Source organism: Lytechinus variegatus, chromosome 3 (genome assembly GCF_018143015.1).
Source record: "Lytechinus variegatus isolate NC3 chromosome 3, Lvar_3.0, whole genome shotgun sequence".
In the NCBI taxonomy this organism is placed as follows: Eukaryota; Metazoa; Echinodermata; class Echinoidea; order Temnopleuroida; family Toxopneustidae; genus Lytechinus; species Lytechinus variegatus.
The window spans coordinates 72,121,893-72,145,326 of NC_054742.1; the positions used below are offsets into that span (position 1 = coordinate 72,121,893).

The following is a 23,434-nucleotide window of genomic DNA, read 5'->3' on the forward strand; positions in this document are numbered from 1 at the left end:
GAACTTAGCCATGAAGACGTTACATTCTATTTCAACATTCAAACGTTGCGAGCGCGAAGCGCGAGCTGAAAATTTTTGACATTTCTACCTGAATAATGGAAATTTTAAGCACTTTTTTTAATCGTGGAAAGACAAAAACTGAACATTATTGATGCGAGCGCGAAGCGCGAGCGGAAAAATTCTGGACACTATATTCATGTTTTGTAAATCATGAAAAGGTTAAGCTATTGGAAATTTTCACACATTAATAATGCGAGCACAAAGCGCGAGCAGACAATTTTTTTTATATTGTTATCTGAAACTGGATAATTATTTGAATGGAGAACAAGCTGCGTATCTGAATAAACGTGTGTTTGAGATATCGACCTGAATTTGGGTACTCTAAATACCTTTTTTACCATGAAAATCAATAAAGCGAGCGCAAAGCGCGAGCTAAAAATATATGATATTCAGATCTGAAAAGGGGTCACTTTAAGCTCTGTATTGCAAGCACTTTGTGGAAAAATTGTGAGGTGAAAAAGGATAACAGTTAAAACAGAGCTGATATTTTCAATTATTGTTACTTTGAGTTTTGACACAGGACCGGGATATTCTATAAGGACATTATGTCATCATAAGAAAATGATGACTATCTTCCTATTTCTCTTCCTAAGCATGAGAGCGCAAAATCTATTAATATTATGGCCTGAAAACTGGACATTTAAAGCACTTTTGTAATTATGCATAATATGCATATCAATGCGAGCGCAAATCGCGAGCAGAAATTTATAATTAATTGTCATCAAATGGTGATTTTAAGTAGTTTGTTTTAGAATTAATATTGAGATATACATAACTCACTAATCAAAATGCAAGCGTGCAGCGCTAGCTGATACGTTTTGACAATCTGACCTAAATAGGGATATTTTGAGAACTTCATGGAATACAGGAAAATAATAGGTAACTGACAAATCAAATATTGTGAGCGCGCAGCGCAAGCAGAAATTGGTAATATTCAGACCATAAAACATAAATTTTTACACTTTTAAAAAATCAATTTGTAAATAAAACAAAATAATGAAAGTTCAATTTCCCAGCTGAAATATGTTTTGTATATTGACTTCAGAATTTGATATTTTAAGGTCCATATTGAGCAAGATATCACCTAAAAGGCAATGCGAGCGCAAAGCGCGAGCGAAAATTTTATATCCCGACATGAAAGATTAAAAAAAAATTATTTCCAAGTCTTCCCCCTTATCTTATTTTATTCACTCATCTTCCTCCTCTTATGCTTGCCTTCCTTCTTTTCTCCTCTCTTTTCCCTTTTTCTTTTTTCCTTTCTTTTCCCCTTTTTTCTTTTTTTTGCTCCGCCAATAGGGGGGGCCCGGGCCCCTCGGGCCCCCCCCTGGATCCGCCTATGACTTACAGTACTTAATTCTCAGCCAATCAGAATCAAGGAAAGTTGTCGGATCTGACAACTTATCGGACAGTATTGTTCATGAAAAGCTCTCGTGACCGTTAATTTCTCCAGCCTAGATTACCTAGAGTGATGATTTTTTTTTTGTTAAAAAAAATATCACGAAGTCCTCTAGGCGCTAGGCTATCCACCTCTCTGCCTCGGCCTCTGGCTTCACAACACTTTTTTTTCACAGTTCATTTGTGTTATCCTCAATACCGTCCGACTCGACTCTACACTTTTTTTTACAACTTTTGAAGGCTGTTAGGAAGCGTTAGATTCCGGGGGGGCCACTTCCATTCACGAGTGGATACCATGCGCGACCATGGGGTCTCGAAAAGCACCCTAATCACGTAATTTCCATATTCTGAAAATGCACCCCTTAACAAGTATTGGCGTGTGAAACCCTACCCTTAACAAGTATTGGAAACAAAACGATACTCTTGGCAAATATTCCCTGAAATGAACCCCTAAACAAGTAGGCCTACAGGAATGTTTTATTGTTACGGGGGGGTTACGGGTCCTTCGGTCGTCGATCGGCTTTACCTTACTTTGGTTTAGTGCGACCCCACCTTCTACACCTCGCGCAAATAGGACTCTAAACACGTAGTGTTGGGGCAAAAAGGACATCCTTTATAAAACATTTTAATTTTGTTTTATCATCCCCGCAAATTCGACCCTAAACACGTAATTTTCCTAGCGAAATAGATACCCTTTTTCATTATTTTTGTGTTTTTGACACCCTTATCACGTTACGTACGTAACGTGCCCTATCGTGGAAAGGACATCCTTTTTACGTGTTTTTTTGGTCGCGCATGGTATCCATTCGTCAATGTAAGTGGCCCCCCCGGGTTAGATTATAATTTTTCAGGCTCAGCTCAGCTTCTTTTATTAGGAAATATGGTGAGTAAATAAAATGAACCTTTGGCTTTTCTCGATCAATTTCTATGCAACGTTTGCTCGATTGCTTCACCTGGTGAAATGCCCGGTTCCCCGCTCGTTCATTCGAGATCTCGCTGGATCTGGAACGTGCGAAGGCAGGCGCAGTCAGCCGGCACGGCAGGTACTCGGACTGGCCCCGGGGACCGGCGGCGCGGCGCGGGTAAATCTACGTTGCTCCTATTCTCTTTTTCCCCCTTACACATGATTTGCTCGTTTTGAATAGTGTCTTGAGTCTCTTAACAGTCATGACAGTATCATCAAAGATTAAAGGGACTTGTATCGTATACGGTTTTGTCAACAATCTAGACAGCTGGCAGCCGTAGATCTACCTATGTTGCGAGGAGTTTTTTAACATTAATTCAATGTCTGTGTACAAGGAGAAATTACAATTAATAGGCCTAAGTAATTGTAATTTCTCCTCGTACACAGACGGCCTGCGATTGTGCAGCTGCCATTAGGAATTGGCAATGTAAAATCCCCCGACGGGGCTAATCGATTCTTGTTTTTATTTCATAAAAATTTATAAAAAGTATTGGACCAAAATGAAGATTATTCTTCCATTTTGGCTGAGTGAAATGCACCAAAACAGAAAAAATCAACTTCAAAGCCAAAGAAAAAGAAACAGTGACTTCGGCTGTCGTGCAACTGCCACTTCCCTGGTTTAGGGGAACTTAAATTAATCCGAACTTTTGGGGCACATGCATTGATATACTCTAATAAATGGAATATTGACATTTAGATTTACTTTTGGGGGATTTTGGTACTTACCAAAACTAAAGATTTTAAAGTCTCTAAAAATTTAATAACTTTTTTTGTTTCTTCTAGTGACCATTGGAGCCAGTTGTAGTCTCAGCTGAACACATGCACAGTTTGACGAGAACCCCCTTCCCTGATTTGATAGCTCATTGCCTAGTCTTTCAGTTTCTTGTACTTCTTCCTAATCATTGCTAATGATATCATGCTATTGTTGTTTTATCCATGATTATGATGAATTGTTTTTTGTTTCCTTGTAAACTTGTATTTCTGTATCCTCTTTTTTTTCTTCCTTCCCCTATCAATCCACCCTCTTTCCTCACTTGTCTTGATGTATTCTTTTGGAGAATCGTTGTGGAGCGTCGTGGCCCAGTGGATTAGTCTCCTGACTTTGAAACAGGGTCGTAGGTTTGAATCCCAGCCATGGCGTGATTTCCTTCAGCAAGGAATTCATGCACAGTGTGCTGCACTCGACCCAGGTGAGGTAAATGGGTACTGGCAGGAAGTAATTCCTCAAAAGCTATGTGCACCTGAATAGGTAGCCTAGCTTAGCCAGAATAATAATAATAGCAGGGCCTGCTGGGAGAACTCAGAACAGTTTTCGGAACTGAAGTTGCTACCCTGGGTAGATATACCATTATTGTTATTAATATTATTAGTTTTATTTCCCATTCACTCTATTCCCTCCCCCTCCCTTCCCTCCCCTGATGGATTCCTTTGGTTTTTTTTTTCCAATTTTTTTTAGAAAAAGTTACCCTTTCTTGTATTTCTTTGGTTCCCTATTAATCTTTTCTCTCCTAAAGGTAAATCATTCCTAGGATTCAAGAAGGTGACTTGGACACACAGCGAGTGCCACCTTTAACAGCTTCAATATGAATTCATAATTTGCCCCATTTTGTTCAAATTTTTGGCTACCTGTTCCTCAAGTTTATCTCCTATCTTATAAAACAAATCTCAATTGTGTTGGTAAACAGTTGGTTTCACCATCTTATCTCTGGAACAATCTGTTTAATTTCAGGATTTTCCATCAGCTGAGAGGGCAGTGACGGTGTACAGAGAATGTGCGAGTGCTCCTACTCTCTCATCTGCATCCATTCAAAAGACTGGAGACTGTTCATTTAGTGTACATTCAACATGGAGTCAAAGAGATTTGGAAAGAGAAACTACAGTCAAGTTTAGAAAGACACATATTGTGAATGTCGACAGCAAAGGTCAAGTAGGAAACGTCATTGACCTAGCGACCAGCACTGAACTCAACTCGGAGTAAGAATCTAAGATTTTATTAAAAAATTTCAGAACGTACTTAAAATTACCAAACCTGCTCATTTCTCGATTGATATCATTCAGGGAAACATGATTGTTCAGTCCGATCTTCTGTAGGGGTTACAAGTCCAAGACCATGGTGTAGGTGAATTAAATGGAAATGGGCTGTACATTTGAGAACTGATCAATGGAATTATTTTAGGAATCACATATTCAACATAATTCTTTTGGAAAGCCCAAGAGATGATGTGGTCTTAATGTCGGAAGTTCAATATCATGTAAGGTATAAACTGTGATTAGAATTTAAGATTTATCCAATATGGATGGCAGGTGCAAAATACAAAAAGAACAAAATAAAAAGTCAATTTTCCTCTTCAAATCCATAATAGGCAGCTGATACAATGGTCTCCATCTGGAAGGCTCAAAGCTGTACTCAGGAAAGTCAAGGATAAAAAGGAGATGAGAAGCAGTATCTAGAGGTAATGATTGTTTATTTTCTTTCTTTTCATCAAAATAAGACTGTTGAAAGTACAATTATACTTAAAAACGGAAAGAAAACGTACATTGCTGTTCAAAGATTCATCGGTCAGATAGTTGGATGGATGCATCCTGGAAATGTCTTTTTCAGGATTGATATTTTGAGAGACTTTATTTTGAGTATCTGATTATAATATAGACTTGGGCCTTTTTTATATCCATATACTCAATTAGTAACCTGATCTAATGATTCTTCTGTCTAGAAGCATTTGTCAAATGTTGATATCTGGTCAAGATTCAATTTAATTTGTCCAAAGCTGAAAATGTCTAGTGCCATTCGTCGGTGTCTCAATGAAGTCCATTTTCCACTACTCTGCCTTCTGTAGTTGATTTGGCAAACCTGTCAGCTCTGGCAGGATTGTGGAAAACATGAAACTCTTACAAGGAGAGAGCAACAACTAGTTAGAAGCAATAAGATTGCTAGCGAGAGCACATCTCTTGTCAAGTTTATTTGAGAGCACATCTCTTGTCAAGTTTATTTTACTAATCTTTCTCAATTCTCATTCTGCCATTGCTACATCTCGAAAAACTATGCTCATCCATCCCATGATCGCGTTTCACATCGTTTATGTTCTTTCTGTTTTCCTAGCAATTTGAAATAGGTACGTTCTGATTGGGAAGGTCCCCAAGGAAGTTTAAACATGTTCAGATTTTGGGGTTGATCTGAATAGATGCCTGCTTTTGCCCCATTCATAACGTTTCCATAATGCTGTCGAGTCTCGACTTCATCTAAGACCTTTCCTATTCTCCGCTAATCAAAAAATAGAGAGGTCAGGGTTTCAAATCATGCTAATGGAATGGCCGTTACAGGTTGTAAACCAGTGAACGACAAAAATAAAGTGTTCCCATTTTCTGCAGATCCATAAAATGTAAACGTTTCAGAATCAATCTAAATGATTCAGTCTTGTTTTACTTGTTTTGCAGGTGTGGAACAATATACAAAAGGTTCATAACATCAATTTGACTGCCCTGGACAAACATGGCAAAGTGTTTGAAGATGGTGGGTAATTGATATCATATATTTTAAAATCCCAGTACATGAAGGTAGATACTTGATTTAAGAAAAATTATACTTTTTTTGTACATTTAAAAATTTAAACAGTTCTCCTTGATTTGAGATCTGTGCTTTTCAAATAAAAGTTGATCATTGGAATAAGTTACATTTCAGAGCAGTTTGTGATCATTGGATGCCTGATATGATTACAAATTGAATATTCATATGATATAATAATTATGTACTACCAAGCATTCAGAAACATTTTTTTATTTTCTTCTGTTCTATTTTTTGTTATTAGGTGAATTTGGATGTTTGGCGTGGTCTAGATGTGAATCTCAACTATTGTATGTGGCAGAGAAGAAGCAACCAAAACCTGTTTCCTACTTTGACAAATCCAAAGAAAAGGGCTCAAGTGAGAATTCAGATGTGGATTCTAAAGACAAGGATCCTGAAATTAAGGTATAGACATGTTTTATCGAAATTATTTTCAACATAAAAACATGATAACAGTCATAAAATGAGTTCAAAGAAATGTTTTCGAAAATAAACACTGAAATGTACTTAAAGTGAATATTCTGTGCCAAATTATAATAGTAAAACACGAGCTATCAGACAGAATGTATCCAAGGAAGCATGCAATTCGTACTTGTAGATGGGTCTTTTTTTAGCAGTGATAATACACTTGATTCGTGATTCAGCCCATTTTTCACTCATAACGTAAATGTAAAATATATCACATGAAAAGATCTAGCTCTTCAGTGATATGTAATCAACAAATAGACTTGAATTTCTCTCAAGATTATTGCTTTCCACGACTACTCTGCAAAGTAGTTAAGCTTTGTACTCCCGCTGGTATTGTAATGTTATATTACTCTGTCTACATGCAAATGCAATTGTAATTGTAATTTGCAAACCCGATGTGAAACAAATTTCCTGAATGGACGATAAATATATTCAATATTTAACATTTGATTTTTTGTTGGTGTGTCCCAGGAAAGAGAATTTTCCATCTTCCGTTAAAGATTTGTGAAACATTTTTTAGGCCCGGGGGGGGGGGTATTCTGAAAAGTCTCGTAAGTTTCCACTTAAATTTCCTTTTAAGTTACCCATTTAATGGAGCGCTAATGTACCTCCAAATTTGTATTCTGAAAACTCTATTAGCGCTCAATTAAGTCCCTTTAGGCCACTCCCTACTGAGCCGAACTAGCCAATCAAATGCGCTCTTACAACGTAAAATATTCTCCTAGCGCGCAGTGTCTCTTCACTTTGCTGGCTTGCAGTGCAGCGCCCGGCTGCTGCAGGTGCACTGGCACCACGATCTTGATACAAAGAATTTTTGCTGAAAAATTAACTGTTGTCTTTTCCCTTTCTCTCTCATTTATTGTACCTTTGTGCTTTTCTCTTTTTTTTTCTAACGCGTTCTGATTTTCACATCCCCTATTTGAATCCATTTGTAGCTTTCTTTTTTTTCTTCAATATTTTATTTGCCTTTTGTACAATATTTTATTTGCCTTTTGTACAATATTTTCTTTGCCTCTGTCTCGCGGGGCCATGATATGGGGGGGGTTCTACTCTAACTTAATTCCTACTTATTTTGCAAACTGCATACTTTTCATTTATATGAGAAATCTTCTCCAACAAAATTTGAATAAACATATTTTAAAAATCAAAGAAGCATAATTGAAAAAAGTCAAAATTTTATTAAAATTTGATGTACTAACGTTATGACATTTATATGTTTTTATAGGTGGGGAAAACGATGGCATCACTCACTTTTTTTTCTTCTTTTGTATCTTATTCTATATTCGTTTAAATACTAAAGGGGTCTATGCTTATTTTTTCATTGTCAGAAACAAGGTTTAATTCATCACCCCTGCACATTGCTGCATCTACCGTGATTTGGCAATTTCATTATTGTCAAAATAGTGTGCAAAAACAACATAGTTTATGATGCTAATAATAAAAGAAAATATTGAAAAATAATAGTCATATTTTCCCTATAAGTACAGAATTTGTGTCTCCCTTTTCCCCCTTTTCTAATTTCTTTATTACCAAATATAGTACCTATTCCTTATTTTACTTGTTTCTATAAATTATACCACTTTTCCCCTTTATTCTATTCCCTTTTTATACCTCTTTCCTTTATTCTCTTCCTTCCTCCTAATTTTTGTCGCAGTATTAAACCTATCATGATATTTATACAAAATGAAAGCCACATTTAGCAAGATATGATGAGACTTAATGGACCGCTTATCACCATTATCTTTCCCCACTGGAAAGTCCGCTAATTGAGCGCTATGAGACTTTTCAGAATACCAAAAGTCTCGTAACTACTCAATTAAGTCTTCGCGCGGTCATAACGCGTACTATTGCAAGTGTGCGCAACGCAACCCTGCCAAATAAGGAAAGGGGCACTTAAGTGACTTTTCAGAATACCAAAATGCTAATTGAGCGCTAATTGAGCTTTCAGAATACCGCCCCTGATATAAACATGCTTGCTGACCCCATCTGGGTTAGTTGTACTTCATATTGTTTCTTAATAATAATAGTCAAATATGAATTACAAATCATTTTTTTAAACGTTCCCACAGTGAAAAGATGATTTGATTGGACATAAATCCATGATGTCATACTATTCAAGTGGGGATGGTAAACAGTAGATGATCCCCCTGAACAATAGATCTACTGCTTTTATTTACACCAGTGGAATATTTGGTATCTTTCTTGAATGAATTATGCTATACAGTGCGTCCAACAAAAAAGGAAACATGTTTTCAGAGATTTCACAATTATTGAATATGCTTTTACTATAGATTTGATGCTCATGGAAAGATTGGAATCTCATCTCTTATTTGAAACCAAAAACTTAGCAAATCTTTCACACATAGTAGAAAACGAACAATAAATATTGAGACATATCAGAAACGATATGCGCAAAAACTCACGTGTGAATCTGAATCCACTCTCATTTCAGGGATCAGTGAGAAAATGTTAACAAAGAATACAAAAGAAATGCTTATGAGCCAATCGTCAGAGAAGCACAAACCAATCTTGTCCTTTTTTTCTGTGCAACTTGGTTTTTACATGAAAATTTCAAACTCATCATGCTCATTAATTCGTGAAGTTTTTGTTTCATAATCAGTATCAAATTAAAGAGGAATAATTTAATTATTTGAGTATGTATTATGAAATATCATAATTCATTTGCCTTTGAAGAATAAAGACATGGGAATCTTGATTTCCTTTTTTCTGGGATGCACTGTATATTGCACAATTTGTAGAATTATTGTTAAAGAAAAAAAAAGAATGTGGGAAAATGGGAGAATTGATGGTAGTTGGAGACTGCAATACTAAACTGATGTTGCTTGATCAAATTTACTCATGAGTCATGATATTTTGATGGGGATTGGCTCTGCCACTGGTTCAAAATGGGTAAAAACGTTTCCTAGCGTTTTCACTACATATCCAACAACAGCTAATATGCATACTTTGTCTGCTACAGGGAGACCAGTTTCTTCATCGTCAAGATTGGGGCGAGCTGTTAGTCGGGAAGCATTCTCCAGTGCCTTGCATCTTGAACCTTCAGACCGGTCAGGTGACCGTACCAGAAGGTCTGCCCAAGGATGTCTCTATCGGTCAAGCAGTCTGGACTCCTGATGATAGCGGGATAGTGTTCACTGGATGGGAGAACGAGCCCTATAGGCTAGGGTTGATTTACTGTAGGAATAGGAGGTAGGAGCAGATCTTTATCAAAGCCATTATTTTCTTTTATTATTGATTGCTTCTAAATACTTTGGATACAAAATTATCTTTAAACATGGTTCCCACGGTCATGGAAAATCCTGGAAAAATTTGTGGTCCTGGAAAGCCAGGGAAAAGTCAGGGAGTTTGGAAAATTTGGGAAAAGTCATGGAAAAGTCGTGGAATTGCATGTACCTCTTGTCTATAGCAGCTTTCCAGTTTGTCGTGTCTCGCAACTCTCATACTCTGTGATCATACTCTGCTATTATAATTGGTGTTCATAATTTCCATTTATCTCAGTTTTGTGACATCCCAAATTCTACATAACTCCCGGGACGTCACAGGAAGTGATGGAAAGCAGCAATTTAGTCATGGAAAAGTCATAGAATTCTGTTTTCAACTTTCTGTGGGAACCCTGTTTAAAAAACTAGGATTGTTCTATTGGCTGGAAAGGAAGTTAGGAATCTTTGATTGGCTATGACTATAAAGTCACACCTTTACACTTACTTTTTGTGATTATTTGTTGCTTGAGACCAGGGGTGTGAGAGTTCAGATTTTTATCTGATTTCAGATTTTTTTGTTTTGATTTTTGGACTGAATTTCAGCTTATATTTGGCTTTTCTCTGTACAAAAAGTATGGGAGCTCTTTCTATTTCAGACTTTTTCAATACTCTTCAGCTTTTTTCAGATCTTTTTATTTGTGACCACTCACACCCCTGCTTGAGACCAGGGGAGCGTTTCATGAAAACTTGTCGGACGTTTTATCCGACAAGTCCCATTTTATCCGACAGTTACTATAGTAACAGAGCCTCTCAGCCAATCAGAATCAAGGAAAGATGTCAGATCTGACAACTTGTCAGACAAAAATGTTGATGAAATGGTCCCCTGGATCTCTCCTCTTAACTAATCTTTAAAACCAACTATTCTATCATGACAAACTGATAACAGAGTATATTTCTTTGCCCATGACGTTACACTATAAAGCTGGGTTTCTGTGGTAATTTGCTGCTTTTCACCAAAATCTGTCTCGTCTAAAATCTCTGGATAAAAATAAATGTATTTTACTGCCAGAATAGAAGGTACTTGTTGGAAATGTCTTTTTTAAAAGACTTTTAAACTTAAAAATTGGCATTGTGGTATATGTGCTAGTGACCTGAATTAATCCTTTTCGTATTCTTTGGATGGAAGAAAGTTCCTTACAGTAATTTCATGAAGTGAAGGAAGTGAATTCATAAACCTTGTGTAATATTCATCATCCCCTTTGAACAGCAATTTTTCTTTTTTCTCTCATAAATTATCTTGTTCATCAGGAGTGCAGTTTATCATTTGGATCTTTCAAGTCAAACATGCAGTAAGTTATGTGGACAAAAAAATTAAGTTTGGATGATATCTTTTTAAAAACATGGTAATGTGGTATACAAAGACCAACCATATATGGAAATGAGAAACAACTCAAAGAATAGAGTTTTGGATTAGCTTGTGATTTTGATGAAATAATGTAATAGGTAAGTTTAATGTTGTGAAATTACTCAATTTATGATAATTTTCTTATGCCTTATGATTCAGTGTATAAATGCCCTTGCTAGCCAGAGGTGGTTGCCTCTCTTTGCAATTAAATTTACCCTGACCTAATTTCTCAACACAGGCCATGTAGCAGCCAAACCCAACACAGAATGAAAAGGGCGGCAATCTTGTAACCCCCCCCCCACCGCAAGAATATCAGATTTCCAAACATGTGCTTCTCAAGATTGTGCAATACTAGCGGAGACAAAGAAAGTTATGTAAACAACTCGCGGAGGGTTGGGACTAGTCTTTGTTTTCAGTCACTTAAGAAAATGGCAAACTGGATAAAGGTGAAATACATCATTTAAAAAATGATTGTTTGGAATGAAAAGACTAAGATTAAAGGAAATATGACTGAAAAATATCCATAGTTCAATCGCTAATTTCATTACTGACAGAACAATAATATGTGTTTTATTAACTTTGATTTAATCCAAGTTTGAATGTGTGGTACTTAGTTTACTTGAGGTCTGTATGTACTGTTTAGTATTTTTAGCCCATTATTTGTCAAGAAAGATCTGCATTCGTGTCCAAATACAATGTAAAAAGATAAAGTTTTTGTAGAACTTTCGTACAATTCTGAGAAAAGTAATTTTATCATACAATATACCTGCAAGCCTGCAAATGTGAAGTTGAAATTATTTAAATGATGCATTTAAAAAAAGACTATCCATCATGAATGCCGTCCAAAGCCTCTCTTTGCAATTAAATTTACCCTGACCTAATTTCTCAACACAGGCCATGTAGCAGCCAAACCCAACACAGAATGAAAAGGGCGGCAATCTTGTAACCCCCCCCTCCGCAAGAATATCAGATTTCCAAACATGTGCTTCTCAAGATTGTGCAATACTAGCGGAGACAAAGAAAGTTATGTAAACAACTCGCGGAGGGTTGGGGCTAGTCTTTGTTTTCAGTCACTTAAGAAAATGGCAAACTGGATAAAGGTGAAATACATCATTAAAAAATGATTGTTTGGAATGAAAAGACTAAGATTAAAGGAAATATGACTGAAAAATATCCACAGTTCAATCGCTAATTTCATTACTGACAGAACAATAATATGTGTTTTATTAACTTCTGGTCAATATTCCAATATGACAAGACTCCCATTTAAGACTAGCGAGCAAATGATGGTGGGGGGGGGGGTTCTGGAATGAAAACCCCCCAAAAAAAACTTCTCACACAAGTCACACACAAATCCCTATGTACTTTGATGATACAATCACAAGTGTTGCTTAACGCAACGCACGTGCTCTGTACTGGCTTTGCACAGTCACAGAAATACACACAACACACACGATGCATCACGGCATACACTGCAGGCTCCAAGCAGAGAAAGTTTGTCCTCTGCTCGAAGTAAATCATTCTGTCAGCTCCAAATTCCATGTTTTTTCTATCTCAGTGCTTGGATTCGGCGCTGGCTCCCAAGCCTACTGAACGGCAAGTATCTGTGCATTTATGTGCATTTGTGTGGGCTTAAAAATGGCACAATGGGGCTTCCTTAGCGTCTCTATTTGATGAAAAGGCCGTCGCTTCCGCGCTCCGCGAGGGAGGGGTGAACCCCCCCTCCCGCACCCACCCCCCAGGAGTGGCAGCACAAGTCCCCGACATGCGTGATTTTTTTTCTGGCGAGAACGCTGCTGATCACAATAAAATGTTCTCTGCTAGCCCTACCTGGTTACCACAAATTTATGCATATCAGTGCCGATCCCTTACCACTTTGTCTCTTCCATGGAGAGAAGTTTGAAAAGCTCAGGAAGCCTTTTATGCAACATTAGGTCATTGTTGTACTGGTATGCCATTGTATCCAACTGAATGATTTCTAGTATTGGGTCTTGTACGACAATGGTGGACACCTGCAACTGAACATTTGCACAATGTTTTTTTATGTCTTTTTTTAAAGAATAACATTGCCATTTTATAATGAAATGAGTGAAAGCTAGATGATCTTACACAACCAGGGCTTCAGAATAAAAGTAGCATGAATGAATTATGTTGATATTGTAAAGCAGTCTTTAGGTACTGCCAAACCAGCCAGCTCGGATGTACCAAATCTCACACATTATGTATGAGACTCTTGCATTAGGGACTCTTGCTCATCTCCTCAAATCTCTTTCTCACGCATCTATCACATGATCCGAAGTTCTGTAATTATGCAACATTTCTCCCCGTTCTTGTCTCCCATCCTTTGATCAATATTCCTTGTTGTTGTTTTTATTTTCCAGATACCATCAGTGTGACCGGTCAGTCTGTGCGGTCACCTGTCTTTACTCCAGATGGCTCGAAGCTGATCTATGTCCAGAATTCATGCCACGGTCCTCACATGCAATGTGCTAAACTCATGCTGGTAAGATTTTCTACCCATAAACATTGTCATTTCTTCAAAATGTTCTTTTTGCATGCTAGATTTAAGAAATGAACAACACCTATATGTGACACAGATTTGATGGTCCGTTATCTTAAATTCTGGGAAGAAAATTACTTTAAAGGGAAGCCGAGATGTCCCTCGGATATGATGTTAAATGGAGGCCCCGTGTAGAGGAGAGTCACCACTTCTGCACGTTAAGAACTAACTGCACTATTCATATAACAGTAGGGGAAACCCCAGTGTAGTGGTCCACCTGCACCCCCCCACCATCAGTAATATTGGGAGGAGAGACCTGTGGGTCATAGTGATTCAGTTCGCTTTTTGCCTCCCAGGCACAGGTGGTGCCAAACAAATAATAATAATCTTCTTTCTTGTAGTTTGTAGAAGAGTTTTATTCAAGATTTCATCCTACAATGGGCATGGGAGAATGTGTTGCTGAAATGCATGAGGTTTGAAAAAAAAATGTTTAGGGTGAATCAGCTAGCAGTCTTTTTCATTTTAAACCCCTCTTTGTTGTTTCCTTTCTTAAATTGCTTGTCATGTGTTCAAGGTATTTGAGCAATATTATTTTGTAACATAGTTCATAATCCTGTCTTTCTTCTTTTCTCCATACAGTGTGAGTGGGAGAGTAAAGAAACAAGGATTGCAGTTGATGTAGTTCAAAGTCCTACAGGTAATCAATTGATGAATTAACTATTATTCTCTTTATAATGTTACTCAAACTTTACAATATATTTTGGAAATAAGTAATTAATGATAATAATAATGGCATTTATTCATCGAAATCTCAAACAAGCAGATATAAATGATTAAAGTGCATTACTTTTTTACGATAGCAGAATTTCTGAATTGTAGTAATAATGTTTACACAATAGATGGCCCAAAACAAACTCAAAATAGGTATGACTATACTGTATTTTTTTTTATTATTTTGAGATTGTTTATCTTCATGTGAATTCACATTGTAAGATATACAATAAAGTCTCGGGATTTTGTAATAAATGATTAGGTTTGCAGATAATAGAAAATTCCAAAATGCATGGTTTCATTTGTTTTTATCAGGGTTCATAATAGTTAAGGAGTTTGAAAATATGTTACGAAAGTTAATAATTTGTTCATGATGCTTTTTTTAGCACTTAAAGTTATCATTTGTACTTATTGGGTTTTGTCTTCTAGGAGAGAGGCCTTTCCCTGGTTTATATGTTGGACGTTTTGAGCAAAACTGCTGGCTGGACAATGAGACTGCCTTTGTCAGTACTGCTTGGAGAAGTAGTCAGGTATGGTACAATACCATGATAATGATGATGATTATTATGACATTGAGGTTGAGGATGATGATGAGGATGATGATGATGATGATGATAATGATGGTGGTGGTGGTGGTGATGATGATGTTGATGATAATGTTAACAATGATGATGCTGATGATTTTGTTGATGATGATGATGATGATGGTAATGATAATACTTCTGCTGATAGATATTGATGATGATGATGAGGAGGAGGAGGATGATGATGATGATGATGATGATGGTGATGATGATGCTGATGTAGATGATGATGCTGATGATGACGATGATGTTGATGATGATAGTGCTATCACTGACTATCACCACCAATCCATCACTGTTTCCCTTCATGCCTCAACTTCCATTATTAAACAAAAATGTTGTTATATTCTACATTCCATATCTCTTCAGGCAATCATTGCATTCAATATCTGCACAGGGAAAGTCACCAGAGTTACCGATTCCCAAGAATTTGGTAGTTGGCTCTTCTGTGACATCAAAGAGAGGGCTGTTCTAGCATACAGATCGTCACCAACTAATTCAGGTCAACTGGTGAGTCAGTATTTCGATATCAATGATTAACACTTTTAAATGTTCTTGTTTTCAGGAAAATTAGCATATTTTGTTAAAGTAGGATATTGATACTCTGTCAGGGTAACGTTGAGTTTTTACCATGGCTGTTATTTTTTATCTCTATGCAATGTTCTCTATTGAATGTGAAAGTACTGAGTGTGAGGATTTTTCATTTAATTTCCATTTATTCAGTCTTCCTTTACAAGTACTAGTTGGTCTTTGATCCTCATCTTGTTAAGGGTATCGCGAGACAGGCAGACTTGCCTTTTTTCCATCATGTTGCTTTAATAAATACCTGAAATTATTTGAAATACTGCCATAGTTGTTACGAGAACTAAATGAGATATTCGGGGCTTACATTTTGTTGTTATTGTTATCTAGGGTCTTATTAAAGGCGGTACCATTCAGATATGAATATTCATGCCTTTTGGCGTAATATTTTGGCACTTCATATATTAGTTGTTGGTAAAGGCATTTGGAGAATTTTTTTTATTGGATTTGGTAAAGCAAGTCAAGAGAATTGTTTTAAAAACACGTACAAAAATTTGTAAAATGTTCATGTTTTACTGACAAATTTAAGAAGAGTTCTCTGCTGCCATGAGGTTTTAGAGGTCTTTCACAATAGTTTATTTTCTTAAACTAGACCAATTTGGAAAAAATGTTGATGAGAATAAGTTGATATAGGGATGTATGCAATGTATTTTGTATCCTACCAGCGATCTTCCCAAACCGGTCAAATATACCAATTTTCAAGCTCAGTGGTTAAAAACAGAAACTAATACAAAACATAATACTACAATTGCATTCATTACCTTTTTTGCAATGAAATCGGGCAAAACCAACCAATAATCTTTTTTTTTTCACTTACCACTACCTGTTATAAAAGGTTATAGGCGTTATACCTCAGGAGGGCGACATATCAGGTATTAGCTGGAAACCGTTACATGAAGCGAGTGTGACTTTGCCAGATGTAACTTGGAACGTCATTACGCTCAAACCTAAGCCTGAACAAGGTAAGTCTTTGCTGTGTACCATTTTGTTTTAAACTGTATTATTTTTGTATGATAATTACATTTTTAGCTCATCCGCCCTGAAGGGCAAGATGAGCTAATTCAGTGGCGTGGCGTCCGTCGTCTGTCGTCCTCCACAATTATACAAACAATGCTACTACATCTTCGCCATATTTTCAAGTCCGATTTCAGTTCTGTTTGCTTTATATGATATATATGGGCATTCAAAACTTCTACACAGAGTTTCGAAATTCATTAAATATGCTAATTTATGCGCATTTTTCAAAATTCACATAAAATGCTTCTTCTTTATTTGTTGACCGATTTTGAATTTTTTGCTTCCATCTGGTAGAGCTTCATGAGGTTCACCAATCTTCTACACAGAATTTGAAATTTTGACCAGAACAATTTTTATGCTAATTTATGCGAAATTAATTTTGCATATTTTTTTAAAATTCACATAAAATGCTTCTTTATGTGTTGACCAAGTTTGAATTTTTTGCTTCCATCTGGTAGAGCTTCATGAGGTTCACCAATCTTCTACGCAGAATTTTTAAATTTTGACCAGAACAATTTTTATGCTAATTTATGAGAAATTAATTTATGCATATTTTTAAAAATTCACATAAAATGCTTCTTCTTTCTAAGTGTTGACCAAGTTTAATTTTTTTTCTTCCATCTGGTAGAGCTTCATGAGGTTTACCAATCTTGTATGCAGAATTTGGAAATTTTGACTAGAACAATTTTTATGCTAATTTATTCGAAATGAATTTATTCATATTATAAAAATTTCACATGAAATGCTTTTTCTTCTTTAATTGTTGACCGATTTTTACTTTTTTTCTTCCATCTTGTAGAACTTTATGAGATTCACCAAACTTCTACACATAATTTTGAAATTTTGACCAGAACAATTTTTATGCTAATTTATGCATATTTTTAAAAATTCACATAAAATGCTTCTTCTTCTTTAAGTGTTGACCGAGTTTGATTTTTTTTCTTCCATCTGGTAGAGCTTCATGAGGTTCACCAATCTTGTACGCAGAATTTTGAAATTTTGACTAGAACAATTTTTATGCTAATTTATTCGAAATGAATTTATTCATATTTTAAAAATTTCACATGAAATGCTTTTTCTTCTTTAATTGTTGACCGATTTTTACTTTTTTTCTTCTTCCATCTTGTAGAACTTTATGAGGTTCACCAAACTTCGACACAGATTTTTGAAATTTTCAGTAGAAAATTACTTATGTTAATTTATGCGAAATTTATTTAGAAATCACAGAAAATGCCTCTTCTTTATTTGTTGACAGATTTTGATATTTTTTCTTCCATCCGGTAGAACTTCATGAGGCCCATCAAACTTCTACCACAGAATTTTGAAAATTTTCAGTAGAAAATTATTTATGCTAATTTATGCAAAATGTATTCATAAATCCCACAAAATTCCTCTTTCTTTATTTGTTGACAGATTTTGATTTTTTTTTTCCATCTGGTAGAGCTGCATGAGGTTCACCAAACTTGTACACAAAATTTTGAAATTTTGTCTGGAAAATTATTTATTCTAATTTATGCAAAATTTATTCATAAATCACAAAAAATGTTTTTTCTTCTTCATTTGTTGATCAATTTCAGTTTTGTTTGCTTTATATGATAGCTCGAGGTGGTGATACAAAATTCAAATATAGAATTTTGAAACTCATTGAATCTGCTATTCATTTATTTTCAAAACTCACAAAAATTGCTTACTTATTTGTTGATTTATTTTGGTTATTTTTGTTCCATCTGAGAGCTACATTAGGTTCACCAAGGTTCTACACAGAGTTAAGAAACTTTGACTAGATAATAATTAATACTTAATTCATATGAAATTTATTCATACATCACAAAAATGCTTCTATGTCATTTCTTCATCAATTTCAATTCTATATCAATTTATGTCACCAATATAATTCACTACAGTGTCAACTGGGCTGAAATTAAAATTGTGTTAAATTGTGTTGCAAGATGCCGGATGAACTCCACATCATTGATGTGCTAGTTTACTGGTCACTGCGATGATACCACCATTATCACCTCCAACAGAGCTGCCAATAAGTAGGATTTCATCCTTTTAGTAGGATTTTTTAAGGAGAAAGTGACAATAAATACGATTTTTTCTCTAAAAATGTAATTTTTGAAACTTCAAAGAATGACAATTTTTGGTATGTTTTTATAAATGTAAAAGCAAAATCTATTTTTTAGGCTTGAAAATAGGATAAAAAGAAATAAAAAGTAGGATTTTTACATAATTAAGGTTGGCAGCTATGTCTCTAGTGGTACATCTATCTTGAATGTTAAGCCCGCCACACTCTACATGATCCGATTACGACATGATTCGCGAATAAGTGTGGAAGAGCTGTGGTGTAGTGGTTCTGACTCTTATCTTTTAAACAGAGGGTCGTGTGCTTGTATCCCACCACGGTCTGGCGTCCTTTGGCAAGGTGTTAATCCACACTTTGCCACTCTTGACCCAGGTGCTAAATGGGTACCTGGTAGATTGTGAAAGTCATTGTTGCTTGTCCAGTACTGTGTGTGCCTTACTGGCTGGAATACTCCCAGGGAGTGGAGGATGTGCATACATTGTGTGCGGGAATGACTGATTGTATCTGATGACCGGTGGTTATAATATGTCTCTAAAGCGCTTAGATACGTCATTCCAATGTATTAAGCACTATATAAAAGCGGATTATTATTATCATCGAATAAATGCATTTTTCATTTAATTCAAAATTTTTTAGAAGTTATTATTTTTAAATGAAGTTCTACAGATGGTTAGGAATACTAAAATAAGAATTCTGCTTCGCTGCAAGGCCGGTGAAAATTCCAAATCGATGTAGAGATGCTGCCAGCGATTATGATTTTGAATTGAATTTTTCCTTTTATTGCTACAGGAAGGCTTGAAATAGACTGGAATTTTGATTTCTAGTGTTTATACCATTATTCAGAACTTTGACTGTTATGATTCTAAGGTTGGAATGTTCATATCAAATACTATTCCGATTTCTTTGAAAATTGGATCCCATTGAGTCAAGTAGTATGCATCTAGTTTTACAAGTCCAGGGCGCTATGAACAGGAAAGATGAGAAAGAAAACTGTACAATTAAATTTGCCTGTAAGTCTGTGAAGAACCATGTAATAAAAGGAACAATTAGTTGTAATATTAATTCTCTTTACAACATAGAAAGTATTCAAATTTAGTTCTGTGATGCAGTTGTTATTGGTTAGGGACCAGCATACTGTGCATATTTTTTGTTTATTTAAAAAAAATCGTATTTCATGTTATATTTTCATTGTTTGCTGTTTCATAAAGAAATCAGAAAACAAACAAAACTGCTAAATCAAATGTTTTCCAATACTTTTTTTCTTAATTTGTTCAGGTAGTGATATTGATTTTGAAGCTATCATTCTGAAGCCAACTGAAGATTTGGTTGGTTCAGAGAAGAAGCCTCCTCTTATAGTGATGCCTCATGGTAAGATATGTCTGGGCCCAATCTTACAAAGAATTGCGATTGATCCAATCCACCATAACTATGGAAAGCCAGCAATGTAAACATCTAAAATGCATGTTTGTTCAAAATATTATCTAGATATAATGTATATCCATACATTCATCGTTTGCTTGAAAATTCAGTGTGATTCTCTTTGTTCACAAATGACATTGTGCAAACTTCCTGTAGAAAAAAATATGACACTGATGGATTTCCATATAGTTGAGGTTGATTGAGTTGTATGATAATCAGATCTGTTGAAGAAGTATTCTGGACTGAGTCTGTCAATGCCATGGCGTATTTAGTAGACCTGAATCATATTAGCCCTCTCTTGGCAGTAGTGAAAAGAGAAAAGCTTGAGCTTGTTCAACCTTTTAGTGTAAGATAGAGAACACATATCAGGAGACCGTTTCATCAAGATTTTTGTCCTACAAGTTGTCAGATCTGACATCTTTCCTTGATTTTGATTGGCTGAGAGGCAGTGTTACTATGGTAACTGTCGGATAAAACAGGACTTGTCGGATAAAACGCCCGACACTTCCTTTCATGAAACGCTCCCCAGGAATCATTCTTGTAGCTCAATTTTATGGTCATCAGTTACAAAATGTGGATTCCATGTAACTACAATATTCGAGATGAAGATATCCTGATTGAAATGAACAAAAGCTTGTTTAATGATCCCTAGCATCTGGTTAGCTTTCTGTACCATTGCTGCGATGTGTTTATGGAAAGACAGATTATTATCAACAAGGACACCAAGATCCTTTTCAGATTCAACATTCTCAAGAGGTCTGTTCTCCATGACATAGGTCTGTTGGGGATTGTTGTAACCGAGATGTAGGGTCTTATATTTTTACAGTTCAGGTGAAATTGCCAATGTGAAGACCAAGTAAAAGTGTTATCTAAATCATGTTGTAACTCGTGGCAAGAAATCTGGCATTTGATGGATATATTTTGCATCATCTGCATACACTCCCCTCCAAAAGTTTGGGAACACCTGCCTTCAGTGTATGTTTTTTCAAACTTTGATAGACTTTACTGAAGCTAAGCCTCATAGTACAGCTGTATTTTTGTCTTAAAATGAAGGCTATACACCAGTGTACATTTTATCATTGATTCAAACAAATTAAAAGCTCTTAGGAGACGTGCAGCTGCCAACTGCCAAGGTGGGCAGGCTACCAGTCAAGATGGCATTCTCTAAAAAATGCTAACTTCTTTTAACATTGTTCTGTTTGGGGTTCTATTCTGAAATTTTTTCCATTATTTTGTGATGTCCTCAGAATTTGTTGCTCAGTATTGTTCATAAGACAGTTAATTTATGGAAATCTGCATCTTTATCCTGGAAAACTGACATCTGAACTTGACAAATTCCTAATCCTTTAAAGAAAATGCATGAAAGTGGAGTTGACATCAGTGCAATTCGAAATTCATGAACTCAAAATTACTGAGAGTTTTTTACACTTATTCCAGTGCACCTTCGTTCATTTTGCCTATTCAGTTTTTCTTAGTCAGAAGTCAGTCACAAAATTAAAATGGCTAAGACAAGACAACTTTCTTTGGAAACACGTCAGTCAATTGTAGTTTTGAGAAAGAAGGCTGCTCGATGCGAGAAATAGCCAGGAAACTCAAGATCAGTATCCATGCTGTTCACTACAGCCTGAAATGCAAAGAGGCCACTGGGTCTAATAGGGACAGTAGACGAAGTGGTAGGCCAAAACAACATGTCCTGCTGAGATTAATACATTCGGGTGAGCAGTCTACGCAACCGTTGCCTGACTTGCCCACAGATTACAGCTGACCTCAACAACACCCGTGAGATGCCTGTATGTTCTTCAACTGTTAGAAGACGCGTCTCTGTGGAGCAGGGCTGATGGGCCGTGTGGCTTCAAGGAAACCACTCCTCAAAGAAAAGAACCGGAAGAAAAGGCTTGCTTGTGCTAGCAAGCATAAAGACTGGTCTTTGGAGCAGTGGCAGAAGGTTCTTTGGTGTGACGAATCAAAGTTCGAGGTGTTTGGCAGCAAGCGAAGTACCTATGTGAGACGGAGAAAGGGAGAAAAGATGCTACCCCAGTGCATCAAGCCAACTGTGAAACATGGTGGTGGTAACGTCATGGTTTGGGTCGCTTTGGTGCAGGAAAGGTAGGTAGCTTGCATAGAGTAGAGGGTATCCTCAACCAGCACTGCTATCATTCAATCCTACAACGGAAGGCCATCCCTTCTGGGAACGCCTGATCGGAGAAGGATTCGCTTTCCAGCTAGACAATGACCCAAAACACACGTCAAGTATATGCAAAGACTACTTGAAGAAAAAGGAAGAGAAACAAGTCCTGGAAATCATGGATTGGCCGCCCCAGTAACCAGTAAATAAATGAGTTTCCATGATCAAGAAAAAAAAACTGACGCCCTTTTGATTGTTATTGTGGTTATTTAAAAGAAATATATGATTTATTGTCTTTTACGTTTATACAATAAAATTTATTTTTTTTTTTCCATATCAGTGGAACACTGAGTATTGTTAAATTTTATTTTTGTGTCTGACTTCTGACTAGGAAAAGGAAAAATGAATGAAGTTGCACATGTATTAGTGTAAAAGCTCTGAATAACTGCAATAACTGCATGTTATAAAATAAGTTAGCATTTTGAGAGAATGCCATCTTGACTGGTAGCCAGCCATTTAAGAGTATAAATTTGTTTGAATCAATAACAAAATTTACACTGCTGTATAATATTCACTTTAAAACAAAAATTCAACTGTGCTATGAGCCCGAATATCAACAAAGTCTACCAAGTATATAGAAAAACACACACTGAATGCAGGTGTTCCCAAACTTTTGGAGGGGAGTGTACATCTGAGTTTGACAAGAAGTGACATCAGGCAAGTCATTCACAAACAAAACAAAAAGGGTCGGACCGAGTACAGTAGCATGCAGAATTCTGCTAATGACAGTAGACCAGTCCGAGAAACATCCATCAATTGAAACTCTGTGAACTCTATGTGCTAAAAAGTCTTGAACCCCAAAAGACTAGGTTAATTGATACTTTCTAAAGCAATCTTGTTAAAAAGTCTAACATGAGGCACTAAGTCGAAAGCTTTCTGAAGTTAAATACACTACATCCATTGGATCTCCATTGTCCAATCTTTGAGCTGTGTGAGCAGTTGAGTTGAGCACGACCTTCCTAGAACAAATCCATGTTAGGTGTCAGTAAAAAGATGGTGAATGCTCATGTGATTAACAATGGCGTCTTGGTAATACTGGATCATAATAACATGGAAAAAGAATAGGGCTAGCATATATTTGAAATCTCTTCATTATCTTGTTCGGAAAAACATGTTAGTATAGAAAGAAATTCCCTTTTGCTTCTCACTTGCTATAACCAAGAGAGTACCTTTTCATTTAGAGTTATTGCCTAAAATGGAGTCGGCATTTAATTA

The 23,434-nt window shown here is 36.2% G+C and overlaps 1 protein-coding gene across 1 annotated transcript in view; it reads left to right on the forward strand.

Annotated features, from left to right (window-relative positions):
- Nucleotides 1-1,649: 1,649 nt before the first annotated feature.
- Nucleotides 1,650-23,434, forward strand: part of LOC121411872 (acylamino-acid-releasing enzyme-like) — a 32,726-nt gene continuing 10,941 nt past the window's right edge. The window contains 15 exon segments of the mRNA XM_041604756.1: nucleotides 1,650-1,713; nucleotides 2,292-2,338; nucleotides 4,149-4,393; nucleotides 4,783-4,841; nucleotides 4,844-4,872; nucleotides 5,855-5,930; nucleotides 6,226-6,386; nucleotides 9,430-9,659; nucleotides 10,979-11,019; nucleotides 13,457-13,578; nucleotides 14,215-14,272; nucleotides 14,776-14,876; nucleotides 15,300-15,440; nucleotides 16,348-16,474; nucleotides 19,891-19,983. Coding sequence (XP_041460690.1) covers nucleotides 2,336-2,338; nucleotides 4,149-4,393; nucleotides 4,783-4,841; nucleotides 4,844-4,872; nucleotides 5,855-5,930; nucleotides 6,226-6,386; nucleotides 9,430-9,659; nucleotides 10,979-11,019; nucleotides 13,457-13,578; nucleotides 14,215-14,272; nucleotides 14,776-14,876; nucleotides 15,300-15,440; nucleotides 16,348-16,474; nucleotides 19,891-19,983 — 1,486 coding nt within the window. The 5' untranslated portion in view covers nucleotides 1,650-1,713; nucleotides 2,292-2,335.